General features: G+C 38.9%; 1 protein-coding gene across 2 annotated transcripts in view; it reads right to left on the bottom strand.

Moving 5' to 3' along the window:
* LOC145992043 (C3 and PZP-like alpha-2-macroglobulin domain-containing protein 8) overlaps positions 1–27,653 on the bottom strand; it is a 911,691-nt gene that overhangs the window by 135,892 nt on the left and 748,146 nt on the right. For both annotated transcript variants that reach the window (XM_083128164.1, XM_083128165.1), the window contains 3 exons: positions 24,922–25,103; positions 8,564–8,681; positions 1,166–1,524 (listed from right to left, as the gene is read on the bottom strand). In XM_083128164.1, coding sequence (XP_082984290.1) covers positions 1,166–1,524; positions 8,564–8,681; positions 24,922–25,103 — 659 coding nt within the window. The remainder of the gene's footprint in view (positions 1–1,165; positions 1,525–8,563; positions 8,682–24,921; positions 25,104–27,653) is intronic.

Genomic DNA, 27,653 nt, shown 5'->3' with positions numbered 1-27,653 from the left:
GTATACCTAACCCCCCCCCCCTTTCGAAAATCCTGGGCACGTCACTGTGGCAGGCCATTTGGCACGAATGGGAGAGAGAAGTTTACAGGATTCTTGTTGGGAAATCTAATGGTACGAGACCTGTAGAAACGCCAAAACGAAGATGGAGGGATACGTTGAGATGGACTTAAAGGAAATCGGTAAGGATGGAAAAGGTTGGATTGACCTTGCCCAAGATAGGGACAGATGGAAGGCTTGTATTGCTCCAGCGATAAGTAAGTAAGGATAGTAGCAGACACACGGTCATAAGTAAATACTTTAATTTGAGGATTATGACATGATCTGGACAGAACGAGCCATTGGCCTTGGGGGATAGGCACCGCTGAATGTTATTATACTGCTAAATAATATCAAACGTGATAGGATAAGGATGGAAATAATCTTTCTGCCAGAAGAAAAACGCAGTAAGTAATCAGAAAACCTTATCTGTATGTGCTTACAGGCATGTACAGAATTCGGTTCACGTAGAAAATGCATGTGTATCAAAATGATATCGGAATTACACGTTCGGAACCTGGGTAATCTATCTTGTGAAATACGTGGGTTATGTCATAAGTCATGGGAACTATTTTTTTTATCGTGAACAGGGGACAACACGAAAAATCTAAGATATACGTTTGAAAGTGTATGGAATGTACTTTCGAGAGAAGCCACCAGATGAAGTCTGGATGGAGGAGACTCTCGTAGGGAAGAGGCAGAACACATGATATTGGACAACAGCGTTTTATTTTGGCAGTTGACACACTGCCCCGTATGAAGGCCTCCACCCACCTCGCCACTGTTTGATAGGGCATGACATGCACACCCAGTGTTTTCCGTAGCTCTGTATGGCATTCCAGTGCATTTCTGTCGTGGAGAACTGCTATTTTAACAGACGAATGTTGCTCCTGCTTCATGACCTCCATTTTCGAACGCTGCCACTCACCGACTGAACTTGGGTGAGTGTTTACTACCCCACCTTTGTTTACATACACAATTTGGTGGCTTCTTTCGAAAGTACATTACATACACTTTCAAATGTATATCTTAGATTTTTCGTGTTGTCCCCTGTTTTCAAGAAAAGAAATAGTTGCCATGACTTATGACTTAACCCTCGTATAATAATATCTGTATGAATTCCACAAACCTGTAGTTGAAACACTTCCATACCCAGAGCTCTTCCAAACCAGTTTCGCGCGCAACACTCTGGTACTTATTGTTTGCCATGCCGCCATCTTGCCTGTAGGTGACAATGTAGGCGCCAGACTTCCCAGCGACACACTTTCTCTGGAAGAAGCTGATCCCGGCCTCCATGAAGTCGAGGTCGCTGTTGGCGGCGTATCTGCCTCTGGCTCCATGGCGCTCCAGCCTCTTGGCTTCCGGTTTGCCCTCGGGTCCAACCCGTCCGCCAATCAGACACACGAGGGACGATGGTTCTGCGGTCAGCTGCACCTCCATTGGCTCAGAGGCATACCAGAACTTCTTCTGCTCGATACTCAGCGAAACCTGCGAATGTATACAAGTTCAGTAAGTCAATAACATCAGGGTAATTATAAAACGTTCATAGGGTTTTAAAGTGAAATATTTCCAAAACTATTAATATAATATGTGTGCTAATCATAAAACGAAAGAACACACCTGTAAGTTTAATTACTCATGTTTGTAACCTTGGCGCCTGCCGACAGATGGTAGCACAAACCTAGTTTCCAAAATGGCGTCTATGTAGTAGAAAGCATTCTGTGTTTTGGAATATGAGAAGTGTTTTCCGTTGTACATCGTGCATTCCGGAGACAGTTTGCAACTGCACCAGGACAGCAACGCATTCTACGATGGCATCGACAGTTTAAGGAAACGGATTGCCTGCGTGTAAATGTCTGGATTGGACGATGCACTGAAGAAGACTTAGTGCTTTTGCCATGGCTTCCTAGATCTCCCGACCTAACGGTTTGTGATTTTTTTCCTTTGGGGACATGTGGTTGAGCTGCAGGATCTCATTACAGCTGCTTTTACGACCATTAGTAGGGATATATAGTGTGTGGGGGTGAACTAGACTATAGCATAGATGTGTGTCGTGTGACGAAAGGAAGCCACATTGAACATTTATGAAAGTATATCTGAAACTTGGACAGTTTATGTTTAATTTCATGTATCATTCTTTATTGTATGTGTTATATATGTTTTAATGCAGACCTTTCAAACCCGATTAATCATATATAATTACCCAACTCGATGTTTTCATAAATTACAAAGAGAGTAGTTTAATTCTTACATAAAACCCGTTGATTAGTAATTTTACTAGCGAATAACAAAATGTATGCAGGCTGTGTCCGTGACCTTGATTCAAAGTTGGTGGGTAGATGGAGACTGTTCCAAAGACGACTATGAAGTAAGGAATCTCGGTTCGGAAACGCTCTATTAGAAAGTTGAGTCAAAACTATTTGGGGCTTTATATGACAGTTGAATGAGACAACTGAAAGATGCGGCTTCTAGATTTAACATGGACATTGCTACAGTGTATCATAGTACTCTAGGACGAAAACGTTACAGTAGTTGTTCAAAATTCAGTCCATACCAGTTATAGTACTCAATCCGTAAATATAGCTACATCGTTGCTGTTTTAATGAAATTGTTTTATGTACCATTCTCGTGTTTGCCATGTTTGTTGTTGATCATGGGAACGGACGTTGCTAGGTAACTTACAGAAAGTTTATTTTAACCCATAAAACTATGGTGAGTGATACTTGTATTTTCGTATTTCAAAGTATAAGCGTATTGAATTCGTTTATGTAAAACATCTAACTATTGTTAAACGAAAAGAACTTATCCAGTTTATTATTAAGAAATATATAATATTTTAAGTATTTGTACAATATTACAGAACGGGGTCTCCCCGATCGCGCAGTGGTGGCGTCGTCGCTTCGTAATGAAAGCGTCCCGGGTTCGATACCCGATGGAAACACATAGTGGTTCGGATCCCACTTTAAACTGTAGGTTCAGTCCCGATTACCCTTACTGTGCATAAGTGGACTTAAAACACCAAATCAATCAATCAATATTACAGAACGTACACGCACAGCATTACGTTCTGAATTTTCAAATAAGCGAATGTAGTCCCTTGTTTCCCTTATTCATTACTGTATGCCGACATTTCAAAAGTCATTACAAGCATTGAATTTCTAACATGCGAGGGCAAAGAACGTGGACGAATCACGTCGGGAGTGTTACACGACTACCTTTTAAGGGCTGAACCGATACCGATACCGATGTATCGTTATCGGCCGATATCAGTGGTATCGGTAAGTATCGGTTGAAATGTTTTCACCGATACCATCCGATACCGTTGTTTTTGAGTCGCTAAAACTGCGGCCAAGAGCAACATTTGTCCTTTTCAAAAGTTCGTTCACCCTTCCTTGTGACAGACTGGAATGTCAGCACAAGAAGTTCCGCTCGTGAAATACTGGACAAATTCCCAACCTCCTGGGAAGCAGTTTATCGGCAAGATCAAAGGCATGGGCCAAGGGAAAGCTGTGTCCAAACTTCTGAAAGGCACGTAACTACCTGGTAAAGGCTGCATGGAAATAAAATAAATTCATTTTCAAATCCTGCTCGCAAACTCACGGGGTAAGACAGATGGATAGTTCCGGGCTAGATGATTGTGGAGTTCTTGGCAAAGACTGGTGACGGTCGCTGTGAAATTCGTTTTGATTGATCTGCATTCCAGCGAGGGAGGAAGGGTTGTGGATTCAACAATTTCTTCTTGACCTCATCCGTGTGCCTTTGTGACTGATGGTATTGGGCGATATCGTAGTGTCTTATTTTTATTGCAAATTGCAGAGAATGAAGGATAGCGTACCATAAATAGGCGTAATTTTAATAATTGTATATGATTATATTTTTACGTTGCTTCTCTCCCTTTCCAGGTTAACCCAATTGGTAAGAATGAATAGTGTGAAGCAGTGGCGGCGATTGGGTTCCAAAACCGGGGGGGGGGGGCAAGGTGCCAAAACTGAGGGGAGGGCAATGACGCTATATTTCCCTTTGCAGATAAGGTTTAGCATAGTGCAGGGGGAAAGCGACGAAAAGTGGGGGGCAATGCCCCCCTTGTCCCTCTAATCGTCTCCACTTGTGTGAAGATGGGAATGAAACTGAAGAAGAGACACAATCCACAGTTTTTTTTTTTGTGTTTTTTGTTTGTTTTTGTAACTGCAACACGTTCAAAACTCCTGCAACATTTCGAAATCCGCTTTCTTTACATCCTCTGGGTGTACAGAGAAGTTCACATAAAATAAATTACCAAATATCACAGAACATTTTAAAATGTTATAAGGCTACATGATAATAATTTTGAAGTTATTTAATGTCATCAAAGGAATGTGACGTGATGACATTAAATGACTTGCCTTTCTCATTTTAAAATCGAATTTTACAAGTATCGGTATCGTTATCGGTGGGTATTGTTGAGAGTATCGGCTTCATTATCGGTCCGAAGTGGTATCGGCTCAGCCATAGTATTTATGGATCGTAACGAAAACATTGGAAGTCAATGACCTTGTAAATGTTCATGCCTGTACCCAGAGAAGCAAATACACGACCAAGATCAAATTCAAGAATAAATCTAGGTTCTAGACGAATTTTCCAAACATTAAAGGCTATCAACAATAACAGTTTTAAAATAAAAATTAATTGATACTAATACATTCATACCGAGTCTTTCCAATGAAACAAAAAAATATAATTAATTTAAATTTCATCCTACAGGGAAAAACAAATGCAGTTGTGGAAAGAGCATAGTTCAAATTTTTTTTAACAAGTGTCTTTTTTCTGACGCCATCAAGAAAACGCAACAATGGTGGACTGTAAGTTTCCTGCTGAACAGAAAAAGAATGTCATCGCCTGGTTTATTGAGTCCAAGGTAGCAATCACAGTCCAACGAAAGTTCCGACACGTAAATAGTGCATGGGCACCAGATCCAAAATCAATTAGGAGATTTGTGAAACACTTTAAGGAGACAGGCAATTTTCAAGGTCACCTTAATCATCTTATGCAACCAACAGTCAGAACCCAGACTCGTGTTGCAGAAGTGCGTCAAGCTGTCGTCAACATTAAACGAAAGAATGCTTTATGGTGATTTATCAGTTGAGACTGACACGTCGGTGGGGTATTTGCCACAAGATTTACACATTTCCCTATAACATTTAGGAGCGTCATGCATTGACAAACGTTGCGAAACAAAACGCTAGCTCATCTTAAAAAAAAATCCTGCTTGATCGAACAGCAATCCGATATGCTGGACAACCTTTGGTGTAGTGACGAAGCTTATTTTCAATTGAAGTCACAAGCGACAAGGACACCAGGAAAACTGGGACTGAAGATTGAGCAATGTGCTGCAACCGTCAACTATGAAACTCAGTCCAGCTTTTGAGAACATGTTATTCGAACACGGGAAGTGTTGAACAGACATGGTGGATGAAAGTAATACATTTTCAACTATGCTCTTTCGACAACTGTAGTTATTTTGTCTGTGGGATGAAAATAAAATTAATTATAAATTTTTGTTATCGGGGCAGTTTATTTGAAAGATCCTATATTTACATAGAGTTTGCAAGAACGAATGCCACAGAAATCAGATATTTATCCAGAATTTTCCATCGTGCGAGTTCTAATGGGGTAAATTAAGAGCCAAACTGACTGTAAAACGAGCCTTTGTGAAAACGATAAGGGAATGTTCAGTATGAATTGTTGTTTTAAGTTGACTTTATGCACAGACAGGCTAAACGGGACTGGACCTACAGTTTAAAGTGGTATCCGAACCACTGTGCAATGTGCCTCCACCGAGTATCGAGCCCGGGACCCTTTGATTAAAGAGCAACGACGTTAGCACCACGCCAGCTGGTAGACTTTAGGGAATGAAGAATGTAATTGTAGATATATCGAAAAGACGAAATACATAAAACGACTACATGGGCTTGTTTAAAGTATATATTTCAATTTAAATCTATGTTAATTCCAGAAAGCACGTGTGTCATCGATGTTACTATATAATTAGCATGGATGAAGTCATAAAATGACCAGCTTCATTCAAACTTGGCATTATTACCAGATGAATGATTTACGAGAAAAACAATGACAAAAAAGATTTAATGATTAGCGAGGAACCGCAAAAACATTAAGAGAAAGAGTCGTCTATAATTTAAATATATGGTAAATATCCAAGGTGAGATATTAACACTCGCACACAAAGAACGTAAAACGTATGTGGTATAAGAAAAAGTTTTTCAGCTTTCTTACTGGGCCTCTACTAAATAGCATAGTGACAGCAAATGTGCAACTTGGTACAAAAATAGTAAATAAACATCTTATTTGGCCTCCCACCTGGTACCCCATACTTCTGGTTTGATTCTCGGCGTGACACCTTTCAGATGTTAGGATACGAAACTTAATGTAAATAGATGTACCATCAAATGAGACGACTATTTTACAAAACAATGTACAATTTCAAATTTGTAATTTCTAAATGGCGTTGCTTTCTCTTGTTCATGTTTCACGAAGTAAGAAGATATTCCGTATAGTGCAGAAACAGTTATGCATTTAGAGATTTGGTAAGGAAGGAAAGAAAACAATTTTAAAAGAAATGTTGTACTTTTTTATGAATGTGCAACAAACGTGCCCAAGGGAGAGAGTTCTGATCTCCCTCTGAACTTCCGAGCTACGTTGCAGCTCTCTCGCTGCACTACGGACATCTAGCGAGCATTTACAGAAACGCTAGAAGGGACGACGCCCCTTAAAGCCCGATCGTGTCATTTTAAAAACCACGTGAAAAGAAAATGAATGCTTCAAAGTCTCCCCTTGCACCGCAGGGAATCTACGCACTTGTTTCACGCTCATTAAAGGGACAAATAAACCATGAATGCATAACATGCAGATAGGAAAACGTGATTCTCTAAAGGATTAAGGGGGGAATATGTGAGTAGCTTCGCCGGTAAAGAGGAAGAGGGTTGTTAATGAATTTAGTCTGGGTACGGTCATTGGGGAATAGGAGGGAGAGGCATGTGAATTTAAATTACACAGAAGTACCTTTAAGGGGAGCTATTTTATGCGTCTTTACGTCCGGCATGAAAGCCTACAGCGTGTTAGTATTGAAGAAGTTCAAAGACCTGCATTTAATTTATTTATCTCATGTTTGCATATTATGACCAGGGGCGTACTGGCCCTTACGACAAGGGAGCTCTTGGCCCTTGAGGACCACCTTGAAATAATATTTTGGTTTATCCTGCAGTCGATACTATTCAAAACAAGATACCACAAAACATATTTTACTCAAAGCGAAATTTAGTAGAAAATACGACATATTTATAATAAACAAGATGAAATATTCCCCTGTACCATGGAGGATCATAGGGGTTGTGACGGTAAGGTCACCTATCCTCTGGATTGAATACAGGTCTGCCGAATGACAGTCAAACGCCCTTTCTAGTGGACCATCGCGCTTTCTACATACAGGGTGACTCAAAAGTCTCGCAACATTATCCTTACATAGCTAAGAATGGGGTTCAGGATGGGATAAAATACACTGTTATTTTCCAGCAAAATGGTGCACCGCCCCATTTCGCCAGAATCGTTCGGGACTACCTCGCTGACACCTTCCCCGATAAGTGGAGCGGCAGGGGCTCACCAAGACTTTGGACGGCTCGCTCTCAGACCTGACTCCCCTAGACTTTCTTGTCTGTGGTTTCATGAAGTCTAAGCTATACCAAGTAAAGATCAATACCATGGAGCAACTGACACAGCGAATAGCTGCAGCAACAGGGGAGCTGTTGGAGCATGTGTTCCGGTCTACGCAAATGAGCTGGGTGCTACAGCGCCACAACATTGAAATATACTTTTCAACAATATTGTCCATTTTGTGAATAAAATGCATTTTGATTAAAATGTCAAGATACTTTTGAATCACCGGGTATAATAACTATTGACGAGAAAGTCTTAACAAACCTTTAAAAAACATATATTTATCATATTCACCATATGTATACAATGGTTTAGTAAAACGCTTGAAAAGTATTCTGAAAGAGAGAAGGATTATACAAATATTATTTGCACAACAACATACTTTTTCGCCACATTCTACAACTTTTTGTGTTTGCTAATATCTTTCAGTGTACCACGCATGACAATTCTCCCCATTTCTCACTCTTCCCAGATTTACCAGGGCCTTATGCTATGTAATTCTTTCTTTACTTTGCCCTAGCTCATTTCCACCATACATGAGAAATTGTACAATACTCTTTTTAAAATTCGTCCCTGCATAGTGACCAGCTGTGCTTAAAACTCCATTTACTCTCTAAATTGACACATTTCCCGAAACATTTTAACAGTTTAGTTAACCTTTAACACATATCCTTAGGTGACATGCCTACTTGGTCCACGTTTTGGAGTATGCAGAAAGGGGCAGGGAACCAAAATGAGGGTACAGGTCTTCCAATAGAGCGAAAAGTGATTAGATTAGAAGAAAAAATATTGGGAAACTTTCTAGGATTTGATCTCTCACCTGTTTCAGAAGCAATTTAACTTCGAAGCTGATAACATCGCTGATTGGTTCCCCGTCTTCAGTGATGTAGTACACCAGCAGGTGGCTCACAGGTGCCATTATTGACTGCACAGTGAAACTGCAAATGTAGTTGAAAGAAAGATAATTTCTAAAATTAATCAAATTCATAATATTACTCTAGTTTTTGCTTCAATTAGCGGAAATTACAAACTCTAACAACAATATTTAACAGTCTAACATATCTCAAGTTCTCAAGGAATAAGCTCAAATAATAACAAATAACACAAAATAATTCCAGTGACAAAGTGGAATTGCCCCTTTGAATAACAAATTAAGTACTTCCAGCTACAGATTGATCATGAATGTGCTAAACTTAATTGCCAATCACTTTATAATTTTATACATAATGCCTATCGGTCCTATAGGCATAGAAAAGCATGCAGGACTACATAAAATCTGATGCCTCAAGCAAACATTTAAATGTATTAAATGATAAGTACACATCCATTGATGTAAGTAGATGTAATGGCATTTTATGGCACTAAATTGCTATGCATGTGTGTGTGTGTGTGCGCGCAAGGGTTCCCATACCCCCCAAGGCCAATGGCCCATCCCCCCAAAAAAAATCATGTCATGCGTCCCCCCCAGATCATATCATTCACGCTTTCAAACCATATCGTAATCCCCACAAAGTATTTCATTACGACAGCGTGTCTACCGAAAGTAACTTTCTTCTTAGCTTTACTCACACTATACTTGATCTGCCCCTCGTCCCTAAACAGGGGTGCCCATCACTCATGACTACCCCTAAAATCATTCATCATAATCGAGAATATCGCTCGACTTGTAATGCAGCTATAGTATAAAAACTTCACACTCACCTCATTAAAGCACCAAACACGCATCCTAGCAAGAAAATTTTTACATTCATTTCTTTGCAGGCTTTCAAGAATATTAATTTAATTGTGTATCAATACTTTCTTAGGATCCCGAGATATTTACTCTTTTCCAGCTTCTCCTTTGGTACGTTCGGGGTCGAAAATGTGTGGAGACCATATCGCTAAATGCAGACTCCAAAATGTAATGTTCGAACTCTCTCTCCACAACAAAAATTCCTTGACACTCTAAGATTTAACACTCTATTATGAGCTTTCTATCTCCCCCCTTTAAATTTCATACTCAATCCTACCACCAAAATTTCCATACCAATTTTAGACTTACTGTTGATATTGAAGAGTGGATATTGCCTCCTCCAAAAAAATAATTCTCAGTTTCCACAGCAGAATTTGCGCAACAATCTAAGACAATAATAATACACAAGAATTGGATACCCCCTCAATGTAATGCTCAATCCCTCTCTAAGTAAAATACCTAGAGTTGAATACTGCCCCCCCCCCCAAAGTTTAATTCAGAATCCCCCAGAACCCACGTGTCAATTAAGACCTAATATGTAAGAGTTGGATATTTCTCCACCCCCGTTCGATAATACCTTAAACACTTTCTTTTCAGGGCCTCCCCTGAAATCTAGGGGTCCCGGGTTCGATACCCGGTGGAGACACATAGTGTTTCGAATACCACTTTAAACTGTACGTGCAGTCCCGATTATGTTGGAAAAAGATATAAATGTTACATTTTATATTATTTTAAGAAAAAATCACCCACCCCCAAATTTCGATGGTGCAACCTGCGCTATAATCCCCCCTGTGGGCAGCCCTGTGTGTGTGTGTGTGTGTGTGTGTGTGTGTGTGTGTGTACTAGCAATGTTAATTTTGACCTCTGAAACCTTTTTTAGGTTGTTTTCTTAGATCTGCACACTCGGGTAACTGAGACTGGTATAAAAGGTAGACGCAGTATGTCGAGGGACTTGGCGAATTTTCTCTTGAGATTACAGTAATACATCATTGTGAACATGTAGTCAAAATTAGTGGTGGTGGGGGAGTTCTGCAACCGAAAATGGGGCTCGGTGGGGCTCGCCTTAATGGATTTCTCTCGTAAGGCATGAGCCCCATTTTCTGGCAGTGTTGCCAGCTCCTCACTCGAAAAAATCACCAAGGTTTTTTTTTCGGTCTAACCTAGCCTAAAGCAAGGAGCTGGCAATCTTGCTTGAGGCTCGCCTTAATGGTTTGCTCTTGTAAGGCATAAGCTCTATTTTCTCGCAGTGTTGCCAATATTTTACTCGAAAAAATCACCAAGGTTTTTTTTCTTGGTCTAACCTAACCTAAAACAAGGAGCTGGCAACCTTGCTTGAGGCTTGCCTTACAGTGCATAAAACAAGGAGCTGGCAACCTTGCTTGAGGCTTGCCTTACAGTGCATAAAGCAAGGTTGCCAACCTACTGGTATTTTTGCCATAGCCTTTTACAAAAAAAGAGAGAGAGAGAGGGAAGAGTTAAACAACCGACAGTGTTGCTAACATCTTACTCGAAAAAATCACCAAGGGTTTTTTTCTTGGTCTAACCTAACCTAAAGCAAGAAGCTGGCAATTTTGCTTGAGGCTTGCCTTACAGTACATAAAGCAAGGTTGGTAACCTACTGGTATTTTTGCCATGGTTTTTTACAAAAAAGAGAGAGGAGAGAGAGAGGGGGAAGGGTTAAACAACCGACAGCCTACCTACAGCTTTTTTTTTTCTTGGTCTAACCTAACCTAAAGCAAGGAGCTGGCAACCTTACTTAAGACTTGCCTTACAGTGCATAAAGCAAGGTTGCCAACCTACTGGTACTTTTGCCATAATTTTTTTACAAAAAAAAAGAGAGAGAAGAGAGAGAGGGAAGAGTTAAACAACCGACAGCTGCCAACACTCACCTACAGCTTTTTTTTTTTCTTGGTCTAACCTAACCTAAAGCAAGGAGCTGGCAACTTTGCTTGAGGCTTATCTTACAGTGCATAAAGCAATTTTTGGCAACCTACACACACTGGGCAAGAAGAGCCGGCACTGCCGTAAAAAAGAGAGATGGGTGGATGGCAACACAGTATGTGTGTGTGTGTGTGTGTATAATATGTAGCATTATTAACTGGAGAGTGTTGGCAAACCACCTGCAACTAAAAAAAATAGAGATGCCAACGTTACTGTAAGATGAAGAGAGAGAGAGACCTATAGCTGGCAACAGTGGTGAGCGAATGCATCTTATCGTAATTTTCCAACTCCGGCAATGTTTGTATATCGTGATTTTTGTAAACCTCTCTCGGGGGGACGATATACCACACATGCGCACGCGCGTGCTTTTTATTATTTCCGTATTGTGACGCAAACAAACAAATAATAATTGTTATTTTTTAGGATATCTGCCCCCCTATAACCTCGCCAGGGTGCGTGGTGCCCAACCAAAAAAGTAAAGGTTTTCCCGTACGGCTTTTGAACGTAAAATTGATTGACGTGGGGGCGAATTTCTTCGGGGGTGTTCTGTTTGGTGTTTATTTTGAGCAGTTTGCCCGGCGGCAAAGTTTTATTGTTTTTAAATTTTTTGATTTTTTTACGCAAGGCCATAATCTTACGTATGCACGTGATATTAAACGTGTCCTATGAGAAATACACGTGAAGATCAGCTTCCGTGCAGCCGGTGTGGGATTCGTGACGCCGCGATAAACATCAACTTCCGTGCCGGGTGGGAAACACAAACATCGCTTGTTCTGCAACGCTTTGCTGAAATAGTAATGCGAGAGATGCAAGTTGAGTTTGTGCCCTCGAACCTGGTCTGCGCGCAACACGCTCTGGCAGCATGTTGAGACGATTGTTTGCACTAGTCTGTTTTTCAGAAACACACGTCTCTCACAAGCATCGAATCCTGGATGTTGTACTGCAACAGATCGTCTATCTTGTTTTTCTTGTAGAGCGTCTGCACGGTTTCGCCCTCGGGCATTATCTTCTCTCCCAGGTTGAAGTAGACCCAAATAGAGAGTTCACAAACCGAAAGTGGGGCTTGGTGGGGCATGTCTTAATGGTTTGTTTTTGTAAGGCATAAGCCCTATTTTCTTGCAGTGTTGCCAATATTTTACTCGAAAAAATCACCAAGGTTTTTTTCTTGGTCTAACCTAGCCTAAAGCAAGGAGCTGGCAACTTTGCTTGAGGCTTACCTTACAGTGCATAAAGCAAGGTTGCCAACCTACTGGTATTTTTGCCATAGCTTTTTACAAAAAAGAGAGAGGAGAAAGAGAAAAAGGGAAGAGTTAAACAACTGACAGCCTACCTACAGCTTTTTTTTCTTGGTCTAACCTAACCTAAAGCAAGGAGCTGGCAATTTTGCTTGAGGCTTGCCTTACAGTGCATAAAGCAATTTTTGCCAACCTACACACACTAAACAAGGAGAGCCGGCAACAAACACGCACTGCCGTAAAAGAGAGAGATGGGTGGATGGCAACACAGTATGTGTGTGCGTGTGTGTGTATAATATGTAGCATTATTAACTAGAGAGTGTTGGCAAACCACCTGCAACTAAAAAAATAGAGATGCCAACGTTGCTGTAAGATGAAGAGAGAGAGACCTATAGCTGGCAACAATGGTGAGCGAATGCACCTTATCGTAATTTTCCAAGTCCCCGGGGGACCAAATGTTTATATATTGTAACTTTTGTAAACCTCTCTCGGGGGAATGATGTGCCACACGCGTGCGCCTGTTTTTTATTATTTCTGTATTGTGATGCAAACAAACAAATAATAATTGTTGTTTTTTTTAGGATACCTGGCCTCTATAACCTCGCCAGGAGTGCGTGGTGCCCAACCAAAAAAAAAGTAAAGGTTCTAACGGCCGCGGTTAGATAACTACATACCTCTGTAGAGTTTTACGTGTTTTTTTTTTCTTAAAAAATCCTATGGGATACCTCTGTTTATCAAAAATTCGAGATATATTTGCAATTTAATGCTGTGGACTTGGAAAATTTTCGATTGACGAAAAAAATTGGTTCTATGACGACCTATGTTTATTTTGGTATGGGAGGACAGAGGACACCGAGATTCGACCGACACACTAAACCCGACCTCTCTACGCGTACTCTACGTCACCAAAAAAAATATCTCCTCTTGTCGATAAGTCGTCACGTTGTAATCAAAGGGTCCCGGGTTCGATACCTACTGGATTCTGATTCTATTTTAAACTGTACGCCCAGTCCCCCGATTAACCTATCTGTGCATAGAGTAAACTTAAAAAGTCGGTCAATTATTGTCGCGATTAAGGATTAAAAAAAAACAGGGGTGGGTGAAGTCAGATTCAAAGAGAATGCCACGTGATCACTTTGATTCAATAGTTCTGTCTAGTTCGCTGTACTTTTTGACTGCACTCACGCGTCTAGTTGGTTACACGGTGCAACCTACCTTGTTGATTTTGGGTATCACGTAGTGTATTTGGTGTCTGCACCACGTCTTGGAGAGGTGTAATATGTGGTGTGGTGTATGACCACGTGGTGAGTGGTTAACTAATCAAATGAACGTTTAAAGCAGCAGACAGGTATTTGTTGAATCTTCTGAACTTGAACACCGCTATTCGTCTACTTGGTTGAACGTTATTTTCTTTCACCAGCCTGACACCGGGATACACCTGCACTGCATCTAGTGTCAAAGAAGTGCAGCGTACTAGACGAGGATATTAAATTGCTCTGTTGTAAATGAGATGCATGTTGTTAATATGAATTGATGTTACTGTGAAGAAACTGAAGGTAGAATAACGCCAACGCTATCTGGACTCGCTTAGTTAATTCAAGATAGTCGCGACAAACGTAAACGGGCTGTGCAGGACTTGGATATTCTTTTCGATTGATGAAAATTTGGTTCTATGATGATGACCTATACTAAATTTTTGGTATGGGAGGACAGAGGATACCGAGACTCGACCAACACACTAAACCCCAGACCTCTCTACGGCTGCATGTTCGGAAGTTACGAGTGATTAAAAGTTTTGGGAGGGTGTGTGCAAACATCCCTTGCCATTGAACTCAGGACCACCAAACTTTGACATACATACGCTACATCCCCAAAATCGACAAGGGGTGGTGTTTGGGGAGATTTTTCGATTTATTTTCGCGCAATCTCTCACCGTTTTCGAGTTATTTGCATTTTTTAACGCTGGACTTGGAAAATTTTCGACAGAGAGCGGTCAACTATGATAACCTATGTTTATTTTGTTAGGAGCCAATGCTAACGCATGTCTCTACGATGATCCTATCGAAAAAAAATTGACAATTGGCCCACCCTTGACCTCCAAATTTCGTATACGTACTCTACATCACCAAAATCGACAAGGGGGTCGACCCTATCTTCTGCACAACTCTGACGTGTACGCCCTGTTTCGCGAAGAGTCGACAACCTTCCACAGCTGTTTGTATTATATTACATCAGATATTATATTGCATGAGTGAGTTGGCTGTGTGTATAAAGACTAGTTTCAGACATGGACGCGAATATAACGCCATGATAATTAGCTGCTGTCCAAAGTTATTGCATAACTTAAAATATTTATATATAAAAAAGGATATTTATTGTACTGTGCTTTCTAGCGAAGGTATTATTGTAAACGATATTGTTTGTAAATGTGGAAAGTTAGAAGCTCAGTCCCCGGCCTATCAATGATAAAAAATTTCATCACGGACACCAACCAAAAAAAGGGCGTGCACGTCACAAAAGCATTGTCATATGGACTGACGATTATTATTTTTTTTTTAAAAAAAAAACAGACCTAGTTACGATGGGTTATAACCTGTGCTGTCTTGCAATTGTTTTTGCTTATTTCAATGTCAGCGAGCGTGATATGAAACATGCATGCGAAGAAGGGAGGGAGATCATAACAAAATAATTCACACTTCGATTTTATTACTTTCGCTAGTCATGTTTCACCTCCTATCTAGAAGGATACTGGACGCTACTTTATTTGAAGATGGCTAAAAGCGGTGGAAGGAGAGAAATGTTACTTTTTACCTTTTTGCCTGTGTGTGACGAAAATAGTTTTACATGCATACGGCTGTATCGTGATCTGCTTGAATCATCATCACGTCTGTGAGTTTTCAGTATTGCTGAATATATTTACATATCAACCAACGGTTATGAATTGCGTAGAAATTGGCTTTTGTTAACGGTCCAGTGGCGAAGTTGGAAACAGAGAGCGGTCACATCAGACAGGTGCTCCTGGTATCTAAAGAAATGCCCCCTCTTACAGAAAAAAAATGGAGTGTTAGAAAGGAAAGATGTTATACCCGAATGAACGGGGAGTCTCGAGCATCTTCCAATCCTCATCTTCGCGTTCAGCTAACGAGGAAAAAAAAGAAACTTTACATATGGGGGACTCAACAGCTGCTGTACGGTATTGTCCATGGATGTTAAAACTTTTGTTTTTTTTCTGAATAGACGGACATATCAGTGTTGCAATCTCCAGATGAGACCGGAGCTTATTATTATTATTATTATTATTATTATTATTATTATTATTTTGGACAAGGGGGATCAGATCAATGCATGGACTAAAACTTTTCTTCACATCAAAATAAAACAGAGGATTTTTTACTCCACTGCTTACTTATTATTGTAAAGAATGAGGTGCCGCGTCTTATTGTATAGTCTTCCAACAGCACACCTCGGGGCGTAAATTTCTGCTTCTTCATGTATGCAAAATGCACTTAACTTCTGTTGTGAAGCGAATGGAGAGTTTTGTTTTGCTGCTGTGATTAAATACTAAACCAAAATCTTATTACATAACTTTGAAGTATATTTGTTAATACGATCTATATTATATCATCGCTATAGGTGGTCCATATTATGCGCAGGAGAATTTTTAAAAAATGTCTTGTTTCTCGAACCTGTGACCTGCAGATTTGCTTTTGCTGGCAACAGAAACAGAAAATGGCACTATGTTATTCTATACTGATACAGGTGTACTGTAATCATAACAATTTTCTAGTAACAAAACAACAACTATGTCGGAAAGAAGGGGTCTTATTAACTACTTCACATCTGTACCCGCACAACTCATCGACTACAAAGCAACAATGTTAGGAAGTGTGTGCATGGTCCCAAAAAATACAAATTTAAAATCACTAATGAGACATGAACTCCCTTCACTGGTGTGTATTTGAATATGTGAAAATGAGGTACTTTGAATAACCACAAAAAAGCTTGCAACGGTATAGAGAAGGGTCACAACTTCAAACTTTAGACGATTTTTTGTTAATCTGCAAAGGGCCAGGGCGTACGGTAAATTGATTTTATTGAAAAGTATGCAGAAGCAGTGTTGGAAGCAGTTTGAAGACTGAAACGGCTATGGAAGGACACTTATTATAATGTTAATATTTCAGTATAATGTTTTCAGAATTGCTTTTCGATAATGTTCGGTACTTAATTTAATCAATTGTTAGACAAAACACACATTCGAATTCAAGGACGGAAAATATGAACAGCGAATAAATGCTTTAGAGTAGATGTGATATTTAAAGGAGGTGATCATTTTTTTACTTTCTCAATTCAAAACAAAAATTCATGAATATTATTATCATTGAATGGTTGGTTAGGTGCTCGGTTTACCTTGTCCCTCCGAACGAAAGATGGAATTTATACAAGCCTGTGCCTCCTAAGTTTATCGCGGCTATGAGGATGAATCGCGAAATGAAACGAACTGGAAACTTTCAATATATATATATTTTTTATAACATGCTTCACTAAGGAGGTCAAATGACAAGTTGGATTGCTATCCTTTTTATAATTTGTTAAATTTTATTACGAACGAGGAAAGAATGCATGGCACTTAATGCTGTAATGTTATTGATTAGATCATCGTTTATCTTGTCCGCATCGATTAATCTTCTTATGTTCTTCTTTTTCGTTTTCTCGTCGCGTCCATCTCTTCTGTTATCACAATCGAGACTTCTAGATTATCATTTCTTCTCCCTGCAATTTTAGAAATGTAATTTTTCATGATCATCCAGCGAACGCCTGAGACATTTCAGCAAAATGTCGATTATTCAATGGATGTTGTAAGGTTCCATGTTTTTTTTTTCACTATCTCTTGTTTGGTCGATTTTGAATTTGGGAGTTATTTTTTTTATTTTGCCTTTCGTGACATGTTCGACTAATCGTGACAATACGTTTCAACCTTTCTGCACAAACTCAACTTGCATCTCTCGCATTACTATTTCAGCAAAGCGTTGCAGAACAAGCGATGTTTGTGTTTCCCACCCGGCACGGAAGTTGATGTTTATCGCGGCGTCACGAATCCCACACCGGCTGCACGGAAGCTGATCTTCAGGTGTATTTCTCATAGGACACGTTTAATATCACGTGCATACGTAAGATTATGGCCTTGCGTAAAAAAAATCAAAAAATTTAAAAACAATAAAACTTTGCCGCCGGGCAAACTGCTCAAAATAAACACCAAACAGAACACCCCCGAAGAAATTCGCCCCCACGTCAATCAATTTTACGTTCAAAAGCCGTACGGGAAAACCTTTACTTTTTTGGTTGGGCACCACGCACCCTGGCGAGGTTATAGGGGGGCAGATATCCTAAAAAATAACAATTATTATTTGTTTGTTTGCGTCACAATACGGAAATAATAAAAAGCACGCGCGTGCGCATGTGTGGTATATCGTCCCCCCGAGAGAGGTTTACAAAAAATCACGATATACAAACATTGCCGGAGTTGGAAAATTACGATAAGATGCATTCGCTCACCACTGTTGCCAGCTATAGGTCTCTCTCTCTCTTCATCTTACAGTAACGTTGGCATCTCTATTTTTTTTAGTTGCAGGTGGTTTGCCAACACTCTCCAGTTAATAATGCTACATATTATACACACACACACACACACATACTGTGTTGCCATCCACCCATCTCTCTTTTTTACGGCAGTGCCGGCTCTTCTTGCCCAGTGTGTGTAGGTTGGCAAAAATTGCTTTATGCACTGTAAGATAAGCCTCAAGCAAAGTTGCCAGCTCCTTGCTTTAGGTTAGGTTAGACCAAGAAAAAAAAAAGCTGTAGGTGAGTGTTGGCAGCTGTCGGTTGTTTAACAATTCCCTCTCTCTCTTCTCTCTCTTTTTTTTTGTAAAAAAATTATGGCAAAAGTACCAGTAGGTTGGCAACCTTGCTTTATGCACTGTAAGGCAAGTCTTAAGTAAGGTTGCCAGCTCCTTGCTTTAGGTTAGGTTAGACCAAGAAAAAAAAAAGCTGTAGGTAGGCTGTCGGTTGTTTAACCCTTCCCCCTCTCTCTCTCCTCTCTCTTTTTTGTAAAAAACCATGGCAAAAATACCAGTAGGTTACCAACCTTGCTTTATGTACTGTAAGGCAAGCCTCAAGCAAAATTGCCAGCTTCTTGCTTTAGGTTAGGTTAGACCAAGAAAAAAACCCTTGGTGATTTTTTTCGAGTAAGATGTTAGCAACACTGTCGGTTGTTTAACTCTTCCCTCTCTCTCTCTCTTTTTTTGTAAAAGGCTATGGCAAAAATACCAGTAGGTTGGCAACCTTGCTTTATGCACTGTAAGGCAAGCCTCAAGCAAGGTTGCCAGCTCCTTGTTTTATGCACTGTAAGGCAAGCCTCAAGCAAGGTTGCCAGCTCCTTGTTTTAGGTTAGGTTAGACCAAGAAAAAAAACCTTGGTGATTTTTTCGAGTAAAATATTGGCAACACTGCGAGAAAATAGAGCTTATGCCTTACAAGAGCAAACTATTAAGGCGAGCCTCAAGCAAGATTGCCAGCTCCTTGCTTTAGGCTAGGTTAGACCCAAAAAAAACCTTGGTGATTTTTTCGAGTAAGCAGCTGGCAACACTGCGAGAAAATAGAGCTTATGCCTTACAAGAGCAAACCATTAAGGCGAGCCTCAAGCAAGATTGCCAGCTCCTTGCTTTAGGCTAGGTTAGACCGAAAAAAAAACCTTGGTGATTTTTTCGAGTGCGGAGCTGGCAACACTGCCAGAAAATGGGGCTCATGCCTTACGAGAGAAATCCATTAAGGCGAGCCCCACCGAGCCCCATTTTCGGTTGCAGAACTCCCCCACCACCACTACTGTCAAAATTATGCAATTTGTGTTTGGTGAAAAGCCGTATCTGCTTGCAAATTTATTCTATCGATGTTATAGAGCAAGAATGGTTGATTTGTTTTATTTACGTCGATTTTCTGCCACTTTTCGGCTAATCGTGGAGATTTTATGGAGCATGAATTGTGTTTTATCAATAGCTACGTTTACAGTGTTGAAAACGTCTTTGTGCTGGTTGTTAAATTGAACTACATTCATTTCAGAGAAGCTACATGCAAGTGCTTTGTGTTTCGCAGAAACAAAATTTCTTAAAATTATACAGCGAGCGTTGAGAAAAACGCTGCGAGATTCAATAACATCACGATTTGGCTTTCGTTCCTCATATAACCAAGGTTATTAGAAATATATAAGTTGGATAGATGGATTGTTTTCTTCGTGATGCCTTAACGACGGTAGAATGTGAACTTATCCACGAAATCTATTCACCAGCGTTGCACTATGCATGTAGAAGAAATGTCAGACAATAGAACAGACATAATAGAGTACACAAATGAGTATGTCCTGATGACATTAGCTCTCCACTCCATACGCAATAAGCCCATTTCTGGTTTCTGGCTTCAGATAAATACTTATTATACATGGCATAACAATTACGAGGGAATAACAAAAATAAGATTAAATATGAAGATGTACACTTCACGAAAAATATATGATTTTTTTTTGACAACTGTTAACATTAGGTTAAAATTATCTGCAATCGTTTACAATAATTTCCAAATTTAGATGTGGAAAGTTTATGGTCGTCCTGAAGCAAAATTTTAAGAGAAATAATTGTAGTACTTTTGGGGGGAATATATTATTCGATAAATAAATGGGAAAATGTCACAGCTTTCAAAAGAATCTAATATATGAGCCCAAAAGAATCTAATATATGACCCCGATATATTTAAATTTGATATTTTTTAAAAACAAAATTCACTTTTCGCTTCCGAAACATCGAATTTCTACTACATTTCTACCTGAATATCATTGCTGTAATTTACATTTGGTTCCAAATGTAATATGAAGTTAATCATAAAAGAAATATCACGGTGTGAGTGGAGTAATTTTGTTATTAAGTCCTTTCGGAATATTAGGAATAATGCTAAATTCTGGGGTATCTAGTTTGCAGATTACATTATACAGGGTGAGCATAAAGTCTTTCCCTGATTACAAACTTCTATTGCTAAATAACTATGCAGGATACAGATATGCTATTTGTTGGAAATGGTAGCTTAACTCATAATGTTTTGTTATCAGTACACTTCAGTACACTTCGACATGTGCTTCCTTTGTTGCCCTAAGAACGTCTAGGCGATACTCAAATTCTCTTCATGTCTTTGCCAACACCTCTTCCTTCACCGTCTCTATAGCATCCCGTATTAGTGTCTGAAGAGTTTGCAAATCAGGAACTGGTGAACTAAACACTGTGTTTTTAACGTAACCCCATAAAAAAAGTCAAGAGGGGTTATGTCTGGCGAACGCGGTGGCTATGATATGGGAATGAGAATAAGAATCAGAAAAAACGAAGAAATGGAAAAAAACTTGATGTATTGCACTACTTATTGCCATATGTTTTATTTGCCTATCTACCGTGGAAGTTGAGATATAAATATTCATAATCAGGGAAAGACTTTACGCTCACCCTGTATAACAGTTATTGTAATTACGTTTATAAATACAATTTTGATATATTGGTTATATGAGAACTATTCTTAGCTCCCTCCAAAATCATTATATAAATTTGATAGACACCCTGAAATAAATAGCAGAAATGAAAAAGGTTATTAATATATACTTTTTGCTATAATACAAACATAAGATATGCCTGCAAAATGTAGAATATAAAAGAAACAGTTTCAAAACATGAAAATTTACAAAACTAATGGAGAATGTATTCTGTACAAGAACACTTCCCTATCTAAGATATATAAACAAAAAAAAAAGTTGCTGTACATGAGTAAAATTTATGTAAAACACATTCTGCCATCTGCCGACAAAAACTGTAACTAAGTCTGCCAAACTATACGGCATGTTTAAGTGCATCGTTGAGAAAGAACCAGGAAAGTTCATAAAAAATCGCGTCAATTCATGCATTAAAATACAGGTCGGTACATAAATACTAACTTGCATCACATGATGTATTTTAGATATACAAATATTTATCAAACTCTGAACCTAATACACTTCAGTTCATCAAACAATACTTGATGCATTTAGTCTTCTGTGTGTTTCCATAAATTAAAAATCAATCAATAAACCATCTTATCATCTCTCATCCTCATCGTCTCGATTAGTCACAAGTAGCAGAAAAGCTAAGTAACAAAAAAAGTCAATCGATCTTCCAAGGTAATAGCTACTTTGTTCGAAATTAGAAAACTTAAAAACTAAACTAGTTACATCTTCTTACTTACTTAGCTATTCTCTAGCCTTCTTAAACCCGAAGGTTTATGGCTGCAACATCACAAGCCTTCCATCTGTCCCCTATCCTGGGCAAGATCAATCCAATCTTTTCCATTCTTACCGATTTCCTTTAGGTCCATCTCAACGTTATCCCTCCATCTTCGTCTTGGCCTTCCTACAGGTCTCTTACCATTAGGTTTCCCAACAAGAATCCTGTAAATTCTACTTTCCTTTCCCATTCGTGATACATGGCCTGCCCAATTAAGTCTTCTTGATTTCATTATTCTTATAATATCTGGACAGGAATATATATTTTGAAGTTCTAAATTATGTAACCTTCTCCACTCACCTGTTTCCTTATACTATTTTGATCCTAATATGTTTCTAAGGATTTTATCTTCAAATACTCTTAATTTCTTTAACTATGCCCATCTTCAAGACTAAAATAAGTAACTTCTCCCCTTCGAACTGGGAATAGGTTCAGCATGTAAGACACGTTATAACGACAGCACTTTGTGGAACACAGGAATCTCATAAATGAAAAAGTAATGTTCTGAGTCTGCAAGTAGCTCATCCTCATTGCCATGCACCGGGTATAACCAGTAAAGAAGCTCTTAACCCCCACCCTTCTGAAAGACCACCCTCTCCTCTCTCAAGGGTGTACGAAAACTTACACAGCCGGAAAATGGCTTTTCCCATCGCGGGGCTAAGGGACTTGGAACTTTTGCCTAAGTTGATTAAGTTAACAAAGTTGACTAACCCTCTCTACAAAGAGCCATGGACGCTTATATCCACAAAGCGATCGCAAGTGTACCTTAGGCTGTGTTCGTCAACAGGAAAGTGATTTATTCGATAATGTTATTGGTGCTTAACTTTGATGTCTTAAAGGTTCTAGCTATTTTACTAAGACAGTATTATGTAAGCCTTTTAGTTTACTAACTTTTATAATTGTACCTCTTGTAGGTTCTGATTAACCGATAGATTCAGTTTCATGGAATATATAAATATCATATGGATATACACATATCACATAGATGTAGCTATATGCACCGTGTTCCGCTTAGAGTGATCGAGAAATAAATTCTCACCGTTTAAGAACAGAGGAAGATATTGTTATGATTTTCATTTTACAAGATACAGAAACTCTCAGAGTTTATACGCCAATAGTGAATACACGTGCTTGCGCATGCGCGCCAATCTGTAATGCGGGAACAAACCGGCCACTATTCAGTAGAGCAATAGACACGTGACCCTTGGCGGGAGTTTTGAATACTGTTTAGATGTCTGCATGCCAACTGAAGGCGCACAGACCGAGTTGCATTGACCATTTTACTAAACTCTGAGAGTTTCTACATCAAGGTATGTAAAAAGGTGTGTTAATAAACCATTATTTACACTTAAAATTATCAATTATATCTCGTGCGTTTAAGCGGAACACGCTGTATATCAATTCCTCTCGAAGGTATTGGTAATTTCTTGTTTGTTCAACTCAGGAAAGTTCATGTTTGTGGCCTGAATATGTCGGAATATTGAAATTTTATAGACTGTTAAGTGTTTAATATAGGTGCGCGCACGAGGGCGGCGGGAGGGGGCAAAGGGGACAATTTTTGCTAACATATTCACTGAAAAATCCGTGTAGAATGAATATTATACTCTAAAAAAGATGACGCATTTTAAAGCTGAAGAAACTCCCAGTCAATGCAGAGAAAGGGAAGGGGTTGTTTCTTATGATATAGGTCGTTTCAGTGCTAAACTAACTAAATGAAGACTAAATTTGAACGATACGATATTTTCCGTAAGACGGAAGAAGTTCATTCTAATGTTGGACCAACAGTGCTATCCATTTTTTTATAAATCTAGGTATTCTCTCAATTCGTAAGCGGCCGGCCCCTGTGGCGCAGTGATTAGCACATCGCGCTACGATACCAGTGCTCCCGGGTTCGAATCCCGGCCTGAACATGGATGTTTGTGAGTGTCCATTCATCAATTTCATCATGTCATCACTCATCCCCATCTTCGCAAATTAGCCAAAAGTGGCACAAAAAGCGAAGTAAAATAAAACAAATGAATCAATGAATTCGCAAGCGTGATTGTAGTGAAAGGTTTTGTTCAAGAAGAGCTGCGAATTTTGTTCAGATTCCACTCATGTTGTAAATAGGAGTCCAATTTCTGCAATATTGCTATGACTTGTATATAATTACATCTAAAACAACACTAAATGTACAGAGAAATTCGATTTTCGCGGTCTGGACCCACCGTCGTTACGCCCCTGATTCAGTGAACGATGATCGATTTCAAATCGATTCTACTTTATAGATTTGTACCCTAAATACATTTGTGAAACAGCGAGATGGTGAACCTCGTACACCTCAAAATTTCTACGAGTCTGTCATGGTCTGTATTATAATGTCAGGGAATGAGTATAGAGTGCAGTTCAGTTTTATATCACCTTCTGCACTAACTTCTTTTTATAGCTCTTTTACGTACCAATATGTTTCTTAAACTCTTATTTTGTATTCATCCTTTAACGTATTCTCAATCTGAAAGTGACAATTTAAATACTATTGGTTCTCTTCAGTTTTCTAGTATCTGTGATAGTCTGTGAGTTTTAAAATGTTTGAAATGTTTATAAAACATTCTTACTAACATTTGATTGAGGGATTGTGGTTGTACTGCAAAACTTGATTGAAACTAAAATATTTATCTATAAAAGCAAACCTCAACAGCTTTGGTATTAATATTTTTAGAGGTCATCCACAGTCACTGCATGCTGGAGACGAAGAACTAAATGTATTCGGACAGCACTATGGACATTCGGATATGATGAAGGTACTCCTACTCCTCCAAACGTGAAACATCCCTACGCCATTTTGTGACGTAAATTTCACTACTTCTACCACTGAAATCTGTAAATCCAGTTCCATAATAGTGCACGTTGCTTTCAGATTAACTTCGAACTGTTTCTTTACAAAAACTTACCTCAGATTAACTCTGCAGATGGCAGCTCCGTCCACTTGCTGGGTCGGTGGGTCGTCGGACTTGTCGTCGGGTACCCTATGCTCCTTCCAGTATGTGACATGTCCGTTGGTGGTGATTATGTAGTGAATATCTCTCTCGCAGGGACACGTGGATAGAATCACGGCATGGGCTTCCTCATCAGGCTGTTGGGACAGAGAAACAAATGGTTGAAAATCATCAGTAGTATAAAAGTATATAATATAAACCCGAGAAATGATGAACCCCCCTCAGGCAGATTTGGCTACACTTAAAACTTGCTCAACATGCCCATATGAGCTTTTTGCTCAAGTGTGGTACTCCGTCTAATCCAAGATTTTTGTAAAAATGCCCTCGGGAAGTTCCTGTGAAATGATGAGCCCCTCAGATTGATTTGTCCACACTTACAAAAGGCACTTCTGTCAGATTGTTGTCCATAAGCTTGTTAAAAATATGCCCCTCTTGATATTTTTTTTGCCCACACCTAAAACTAAGCTCTTGCATCATGTTATGCAACAAATTATGATGCAAGAGCTTTTGTATTATGCAACAAATTATGATGCAAGAGTTTTTGCATTGTGCAACAAATTATGATGCAAGAGCTTTTGCATTATGTTGTGCAACAAATTATGATGCAAGAGCTTTTTGTATTACATATCAGTTAGTATTGTGAGACTGGCTGAGGAGTACAGATGTGTTGTTGTAGTGCTTCTCTTATTTTTTTTTAAAAAAAAACACAAAAATAAAGCAGATTTGTATAAATTGAATTATAGGTTTGTTTGATTCAATATATAGAATTTTCTAATATATTGAACAAAGGGTTTATATTTGCCCTAGTTTGTTATACAAGATCAATACATGACACATGGTATTAGGTCAATGCCTTTCCATGCACATCACGACATGCCTGTGCAGACATGCAATTGTGAAAGGTCAGTGCTTCAGTGGATCAATACTTATTCTATCTTTGTGCATGTAGGCTATCCTGTACAACCTGTCATAGGTTTATTAAGTATAGAGTTTTGATTTGAACCCCAAGAAATTTTATATAAATACCAAAGCCAAAAATATTAACACACATACACACACACACACACACACTAAGTATACAAAGCACATTGCTGAACCCAACTGATATTTTTTATTAAGCATAGAATTTTGATTTGAACCCCAAGAAATTTTATATAATAAACAACAAAAATGCCAAATCAAAAATATTGTAATCAATGCAATAGGAATATAACCAGCCCCAATTGGGCTAGGCATCAAAGGAATTGTAATCCAGACAAATGCAGAACTCCTACAAAAATATGCCCTAAATGCCATAGAAAATATAGCATGGAATACTTCACATATAAACATAAAGGTACTTGCTCTGCACAGTCATCAATATTGCCCCCTCAACCATCTACATCTGGTCTGAAAAGGAAGCATGAAGCACCTGTTAATGCTAGAGCAGCAAAGCAGCCACGCTATGCACCACCTATCCATAGCAGTTTTGCTGGCCAATTAAGGGATCACTGTTTTAAATCAGAGCCAAAATGTGACATTAAGAATTTTTTGAACAGTATAAATCCTGATGTGCAGGCAATTCTAAATGCACAAAATGGCTCTTATAAGCTCTCCCTCAAATTGTTTACACAATATAAGAAGCCAAATGGCACAAAATTTACACAGCCCCACATAACAGAAACTGTAGCTATTTATTCAAATACAAATTCAGACAAAATAATAAGCAGTTTGATAGATCAATTAAATATTAAACACTCTGAATTTGCTGGAAAAGAGTCAGGATGGAGCCTATGCGGATCTCCACACAAGTTATATATTAATATTTCTGAATTCAACCCATTACAAGGATCTACAAATGTGCCTTTACCTGCCAATATTAATAACAAAAGAGCCGTGGTTAACATAGAAAATAATGATGATAAATGCTTTTTGTGGTGTATTTTAGCTGCTTTGTATCCAGTTTCAAGGCATCCTGAGCGAATAAGTTATTATAAACAACATGAAAATGATTTTGATGAAGCAATGGAGGGTTTAGAATATCCAATGTCTGTTCAGAATATTGATAAATTTGAAAAAAAGGCCAGGGATATTAATGGTAAACAATTATCTATTAATGTATTTATTTGTTCTACTGGCCGTGGCAATTGCTTGATAGCACCTCTCAGAATCAGTACATTTGATGATGATTCTGCTGTTCCGATTGATCTGCTCTTAATTGAAGAGGATGGCACATATCATTACACTTTGATACATAATCTTGAAGCTTTAGTTAGAAAGCAACTAGACAAATCTAAGACAATATTGAGCATCTGAAATACTGTGGCAATCATAAACCTGTTCATATGGTGATGCCTAACCCAAATGAAAATGCCAAATTCAAAAAATTTGAAGCCTTGTTGGAACACCCAGCATATACAGTCTGTGATTTTGAATCAAACCTCAAACCCCTTGCATTCTGTAGCCCAGATCCTGATGAACCTTCAATTACATCATACCAGTTACATGAACCTTCTAGTTTTTATTATGTGATTGTACAGGATGGTGTTGTTAGTAAAGAATATTTATACATGGGAGCAGATGCCATCAAAGAATTTGCACATAGAATAGAAAATGAGTGCCATGACATAGCATCTGATATCTTATTAAAATCAAAACCCATGTTGCCTTTAACAGAGAAACAGATTGAAGATTTCAACAATGCAGAA

This window comes from Lepisma saccharinum, chromosome 9 (assembly GCF_977018435.1).
Source record: "Lepisma saccharinum chromosome 9, izLepSacc3.1, whole genome shotgun sequence".
Taxonomy (NCBI): domain Eukaryota; kingdom Metazoa; phylum Arthropoda; class Insecta; order Zygentoma; family Lepismatidae; genus Lepisma; species Lepisma saccharinum.
Note: the sequence above shows the minus strand (reverse complement) of the source record. Positions and strands in the feature narration are given on the sequence as shown.